The following is a 7,399-nucleotide window of genomic DNA, read 5'->3' as shown; positions in this document are numbered from 1 at the left end:
TGCAGGAGCTGCCCCCTGGTGGTCAGTGCACACTCACAGCCAACCTCCCATGCCCCCGCCCCCCTCCTGCTGGCTGGTTGGCCCCGATCGCCAGTCAGGCCAAGGGACCCACCTGTGCACGAATTCGTGCACCAGGCCTCTAGTTATTCATAATAGCCAAAGGTAGTAACAACCCAAATGTTCATCAACCGATGGATAAACAAAATGTGGCTGTGTCTGCTTGATGGACTATAGTATGATTTAGCCATAATAAGGAATACATTTTTTTACAAGCTTAATAGGGTTAAACCTTTAAAATATTATGCTAAGAAAAAACCCACATTATGCTAAGTAAAAGAAGCTAGTCATAAAAGACCACATGTCATTTGGGTCCATTTATATGAAATATCCAGAATAAGCAAATCAATGGCACAGAAAGCAGAGTGGCAGTAGCCTGCAGAAATGGGAGATTTGGAGGGTGACAGTTTAAGGATACAAGGTTTTTTCCAGGGCGAAAACCATGTTCTAAAATGGATAATGGTGACAGTTAAGCAAGTCTGTGAATATACTAAACGCCACAGAACTAGACAATTTAAATGGGTGAATTGTATGGTATATGAATTATATCTTAATAAATCTGTACACAAAAAAAAGAAAAATAAGACACACAGTTATAAAATGACAACAATAGATCACACTAACATAGGCCTGCGGTCGGCAAACTGTGGCTCGCAAGCCACATGCAGCTCTTTGGCCCCTTGAGTGTGGCTCTTCCACAAAATACCACAAAATACCACCTGCGGGTGGGCACGTACACTGCGATTGAAACTTTGTGGCCCATGCGCCGAAGTCGGTATTTTATGGAAGAGCCACACTCAAGGGGCGAAAGGGCCGCATGTGGCTCGCGAGCCACAGTTTGCCGACCACTGACCTAGGCCATCAAAAGTTGGATTGTAACCACCCTTGCAGGGGGAGGCTAGTGACTAGAAGGGGAAATAAGAGAGTTTCTGACATAATGATCAAGTCCTGTTTCTTGATCTGGATGCTGGCTATATGGGTAGTTCTGTCTATGAGAAGTCTTCAAGCTGTATATAGTTATGATAATGGCACGTTTTCTGTATGTATATTATAAATGTAAAAATATATTTTACAGTTAGCACCTAGGTCTTTAAAGTGCCTAAAAGCCAAAACATTCCATCCAACTTGTATGAAAAACCAAGTGGCAAACACATGCAGCAGATTTGCTCCAAGGTAACCTTAAGAGCAGGGAAATGTACAAGGAGAGCCTGTTGATAGCATTAAAATAGTTCTGTTTTATAAATTAAGAAAATCTGTCCAAGGCCCAGTGTCAAAAGAGATGAAAAAATAATTATGCTATATTATTTATATTATTAAACTTATGGTGAAAATCACTAGACAGGGAATATAGTTCTGGCTCTCCCACTTGCTGTGTGACTTCAATAAAAGCAGTTAACTTAATACCTCTTTAGATCTCTTCTCTTGAGGATAAACCACTTCCTGTGATTTTGGGGAGACCCAGGTAAGGTCTGATACATGAGAGCCCTCCAAAACCAAACCAAAGATTAGGAAAGATACAATTTGGAGGGTGACAGTTTGAAAATAAATTATTTAACAATATATACAATTTGTATATATTGAATTGTATATAATTCAAATGAAATCAAAAGCTCTTCAGTGAAATACAACAATAAGAAATCTAACAGTTCACTCAATTATTCTATAAAATGTATCCCAAACAACTGCATAAAGAGCTCTTCAGAGGCTATAAATGTATATTATATTTTGTGATTATTGAAAGGAACAGCTAGTGTCAAGCAAGAAAATGCCCTGAGTGAAGCAGCATGATACCTTATAATATAACATACACAAGTACTTTGATTAGAGTATATAGTAAGGAGGCTAATTTTATTTCACCTTTGTTTCTTCAACAACTTAAAACTTACAAATGGGATCTGTTACTGGTATTTGAAGGAAAGGATGTGTACACCTTTCTTTCTCATGGCAGAGGCAAATCGGTGAATACCTGAGATGCTGAGCTGTCAGAACCACCTTGGTGAGAGTCGTCAGGAGCACCAACAGAGCCATGAGCAGTCAGTGAAACATTCCCTACCAGAAATTCATCTCCTCGAACCGAATGGATGAGATCATTCAAATATTTATAATACAGATTGCTGGACAGAAAGCCAGGCAAAAACACCTGAAAGAGAGGACAAGCATTATTTTAAATGCTGAAATCAAATACAACTAAAATTCTATTTTTAAAACAAAATTTCACAAATGACTTTACTTCTCCTTTTTACACTCCAAGTAATATCCCTTTATACAGAGTTTACACTGTAACTAAAATTACAGCATGTATAATTCATATTTTTTTCCACAAAAAAAATCCCACTTTACTATGAAACTACTACATAGAATAGATATTTAGATTTCTTGGTGACCAGAAAATTGTCTAGGGAGTGAATATACATTGAAACTAGATTTTTCTGGTTTGTTATAAATATTAAAATCTTTGTGCATGTATTGATTTTTTACTTTTGAACCGATTTCCTTATGATAAATTAGTAGGAATGTGATTACTGAATTAAATAGTATGAACATTTTAGCTTTAATATATATGGGAAATTTACTCTTCAGAAGGATGTTGTCAACTTGTTCCACTAGCAGTGTATCAAGGAATCTGTTTTTTGTTTTTTGCTTTAAATGATTTTAAGTTAAAAAACAGAAGGAGCCGAAACCGGTTTGGCTCAGTGGATAGAGCGTCGGCCTGCGGACTGAAAGGTCCCAGGTTCGATTCCGGTCAAGGGCATGTACCTGGGTTGCGGGCACATCCCCGGTGGGGGATGTGCAGGAGGCAGCTGATCGATGTTTCTCTCTCATGGATGTTTCTGACTCTCTGTCTCTCTCCCTTCCTCTCTGTGGAAAATCAATAAAATATATTTAAAAAATTAAAAAAAAAAAAAAACAGAAGGAAGAGGGAGAAAGAGAGAAACATTGATGTGGGGGAGAAACAATGATCGGCTGCCTCCCACAAGCACCCCTACTGGGGATCAAACTCAAAACTTGGGCACGTGGCCTGACCAGAATCAAACCAAAGCCTTTCGATGCACAGGATGATGCTTAACCAACTCAGCCACTCTGGCCAGGGCAAGGTCTGTTTTGACACAGGCTATCAAACACCAGGTTGTGGTTATTTTTTCTTTTCTTTTCTTTTTTTTCTTCTCTTTTTTCTTTCTTTCTTTTTTTTAACCTTTAATTTAATTTTAATCCTCACCTGAGGATATGTTTCCATTGATTTTCAAAGAGAGAGGGAAAGACAGATAGAAACATCAATGTGAGAAAAACAGGGCCCAGGCCGGGAGTAGCCTGCAACAAAGGTACGTGCCCTTCATCAGAATCTAACCCTGCCCCCTTCAGTCCACAGGCTCACACACTATCCACTGAGCCAAACCGGCTAGGGCCAGCTGGTGTTTTTCAAGTGATTGTTAAATAAATGTCTAATAACTATGGGTGTTTTTATTTGCATTTAAAAATTAAGAAAGATGCTGAATAAATTCCCATGCTTATTACTGGCTGTTGCTATTATCAACTTTTCCTTCACAGCACTTAGCACAGTTGTAAACATCTGTCTGTGTGTAGTTGTGCTTTTTTTTTTGACAGAGCCCTGGGAGGGCAGAAACCAGGTTTCTTTTGTCTACCACCCTAACACCAACAGCCAGCACAGAACTTCACAAAGCACGGGCAAATGAATCACCTCTGCCTTTTTTCCATTTATCTACTGGATTCATCAAATTAGTTTAAGTTCTTTACATACACATACATATTTAGTAAGAAATTTTTTTAGATTTTGTTTTTCTCTTTTTTTTTTAAAGGGGAGAATGATGATTTTTATTTTTATTTTCTTTTAATATATTTTATTGATTTTTTACAGAGAAGAAGGGAAAAGAATAGAGAGTTAGAAACATCGATGAGAGAGAAACATCGATCAGCTGCCTCCTGCACATTCCCTACTGGGGATGTGCCTGCAACCAAAGTACATGCCCTTGACTGGAATCGAACCTGGGAACCTTAAGTCCGCAGGCTGAAGGTCTATCCACTGAGCCAAACCAGTTAGGGCCTCTCTCTCTTTTTTAAATGTAACAGGGGCCCGAAACTTTTCCTTTAAGATCAGGAAGATTATAATTTAAACATGGAAAAATTATTTTCCCAGGGCAATAGCTGATACTTTATTCAGTTTATCACTAGCTTTTCAATGATTTGATTTTTATATTGAACTCTTCCCTATCCCGGAATTCCGCTGTTACGTGGGTACTATGTAACTGTGCGTACTTAACCCCGTCCCCTAGATACACATGACATATGTAGCAACCTAACTTCATGGGCTTCTCCTGGGCTTTGCAATTCCTGGTAAAAGCTGCTCCAGTTATTGCAAGAATAAACCATTCACAAATTCTAATACTTCACTGTTAATAAGCTACTACTAATGCCCTAATTAGTGATCATGATACCACACAAAACTAATGCTCCAACCCTGTTAAGGGATATTGGTGAAATATTTGGATCATTCCTAAGCTAACTTTGCCCAATACTGCTCTCTAATTAATAAGCACTTTATTCATATACACCTTACCTTATTTTTACCCTCAAAATAACTTTAAGGTAAATTTCTATTACCCATAACATTCCCATTTCACAGATGAGTCAAATGGCATCAAAGAACTTCATTAACTGCCTGAAGCTACTTAGCCTGTAAAGATTAAGATTAATACACACCAAGTCAGATTCAAAGACTCTGCTCTTAATCGCTATCTGCACTACTTCACTTTTCCACTGTCCTGTTGCATATCGTTTTTCCCATGCTCTATTTTCTAGGTTCCAACAGTAAAAACTTCTGATAGGTTAATACTTTTGATGTTCTTGGTTACCTTCTCCATGGTTGTCCAGGCCTGACGTAATGGAGTTGTAAAACAGTTGGGGAGTGGCCCACCTTCCCTGCAGATATTAGATTCAATTTCTAATCTTACAATATCATCAAATCCAAGAGGATGTGTGGCCTGCAGGGAGAAGTACCTATGATAGAAAGACAGCCAAAGTAAAACCAAATTCCAAAGCAAATACAAGCAACTTCTGACGCCTACACCAGAGAATCTTCTGAAGGTACTTGATTCAGCCTGCAGACCTAGCACTATCACGGCCTTGCTGCAACTGTTCCCCCCATTTCCCAAAGATCTCTGAGTCAACTTGCTACCTCCCTATCTGCTTTCCATCATACTAACGTCATGTTTAAGATTTTCAAGGACCAGGCTACAACTGAGGTAAAGAAATCAATCAGTCACACATATTTAATGGGAACCTATTCTCTGTTCAGCAACTCATAGAAAGAAATGGATTGAAAGAGGGTAAAACACTGTCATTTCTTCTAGAAACAGCAGAAAAAAATCCCTGCACAGGATTCAATGAGAACACACCATTGTAAATAGGAGGCATATGTAATTTACATATAGGAATTCAAACCAAATAGTACTGAGGGTAAAGTGGATGTATTTGATGTATTTGGATAGAATAGGACTTGCTGGTGGTCTGGTATACAAGCGAAAAGCAGTAATCAATATTCTCAAAGACTTGTTTTTAAATCTTCCCCTGAGAATACTTTTCCCATTGATTTTCAGACAGAGTGGTGGAGGGAGGGGAGAGAGAGAGAGAGAGAGAGAGAGAGAGAGAGATGAGAGAGACATATTGGCTGCCTCCCCATGTGCCCTGAGTGGGGCCAGGGATTGAACCCTTTGGTCTAAGGACCGACACTAACCACTGAGCAAATGGCCAGGGCTCCCAGATTTTTTTTTAATCCTCACCTGAGGATATTTTTTCCATTGATGTTTCGAGGGTGGAAGGGAGAGGGAGAGACAGAGAGAGACACTGATGTGAGAGAGACACATCAACTGGCTGCCTCCCATATGCCCCCAACCTGCAACCGAGATACATGCCCTTGACCGGAATTGAACCTGGGACCCTTCAATCCCAGGCCGACATTCTATCCGCTGAGCAAAACCAGATAGGGCCAAAGCCTTTTGTAAAATCCTCACCCAAGGATATGTTTTTATTGATTTTCAGAGAGAAAGAAAGGCAGGGGGAGGGGCTGGGGGTGTGTGAGAGAGAAATACCAATCTGCTGCCTCTCACACACGCCCTGATTGGGGATGGAACCTGCAACCTAGGTATGTGCCCTACCAGGAATTGAACCCTCGACCTTTTGGTGAACAGGACGACGCTCCAACAAACTGAGCCAATAACTCAAAGATTTTGAACTTAACAGGACATAATGCAACTGGTGTTTTGGTAAGCTGATTATAAAGTGGATACTAAATAAAAGCATTAAAGGAGAAAAACATATATAGGGTATCCCAAAAGAATGTACACACACACTTTGAATAATTATAAAGGTAGTGTTTATTAAAATACATTTCATTTGCAAAATTGAGCTACCAGCTGTTCAAGTGAGTACACTTTTTGGGGGACACCTTATTATGTTCCCTTCCAAGCATTCTAGAGAGTCTAACTCCTAGACTCTCTAGAGACTCTAGAGAGTCTAACTCTAAATACAGAAAGACTGATGAGGCATGATTACAATGATGCATAATAAGATATAAACCAAACAAGTTGGGACTGTAAAGTCAAATTTGGCCCAACGAACTTGCCAAAATGACAGTGCAGCGGGATACGAACCAGTAAGCTTCATTTAGAAATGGCTCCTAGAGTGAGAATGGGATCCAGCGGGAAAACAGGGTCTCTGCACCATGTGGGACTGCGTCCCAGCCAGTGCTTGCTAGTGCACTCTCCCGCTCCAGCATACAGAAAACGCTTCTTTTTTGTTATCAGTGTTTTCTTAACAAAAAGTGAGTCTTTCGTCTTATAACAAGTTCATAAATATTCCTCCATGATTTGAATTTGGGGCACCCCAGACTAAGCTTTTAAATGTAAACACCTGCCATTTCTATGACCATGTAACAGTTCCCTACATAGTATTTTTCACAAATATACTAAAACTAGAGGCCCGGTGCACAAAAATTTGTGCACTCGTGGGGCAGGGGGGGTCCCTCAGTCCAGCCTGTGCCCTCTCGCAGTCTGGGACCCCTCGGGAGATAACGACCTGCTGGCTTAGGCCTGCTCCCGGGTGGTAGAGGGCAGGCCCAATCCCTAGGTGCAGCCCCTGGTCAGGTTGAGAGCAGGGCCGATTGGGGAGTTGGGGCGCCGCCCCCTGTCATGCACAGAGCAGGGTGGATTGGGACGTTGCGATGCCACCCTCAGTCACGCTCATGGTAGAGCCAATTGGGGGGTTGGGGCACCGCCCCTTGTCACACTCAAGGCAGGGTCGATGGGGAGGTTGCGGTGCCACCCCCTCT

General features: G+C 40.7%; 1 protein-coding gene across 2 annotated transcripts in view; it reads right to left on the bottom strand.

Moving 5' to 3' along the window:
• AKAP10 (A-kinase anchoring protein 10) overlaps window positions 1-7,399 on the bottom strand; it is an 83,110-nt gene that overhangs the window by 27,748 nt on the left and 47,963 nt on the right. For both annotated transcript variants that reach the window (XM_015558374.1, XM_015558375.1), the window contains exons 9-10: window positions 4,926-5,070; window positions 2,024-2,197 (exon numbers count right to left, since the gene is read on the bottom strand). In XM_015558374.1, coding sequence (XP_015413860.1) covers window positions 2,024-2,197; window positions 4,926-5,070 — 319 coding nt within the window. The remainder of the gene's footprint in view (window positions 1-2,023; window positions 2,198-4,925; window positions 5,071-7,399) is intronic.

Source organism: Myotis davidii, unplaced genomic scaffold, assembly GCF_000327345.1.
Source record: "Myotis davidii unplaced genomic scaffold, ASM32734v1 scaffold129, whole genome shotgun sequence".
Taxonomy (NCBI): domain Eukaryota; kingdom Metazoa; phylum Chordata; class Mammalia; order Chiroptera; family Vespertilionidae; genus Myotis; species Myotis davidii.
The sequence above is the reverse complement of the archived record's forward strand: the minus strand, read 5'-3'. Positions and strand labels throughout refer to the sequence as shown.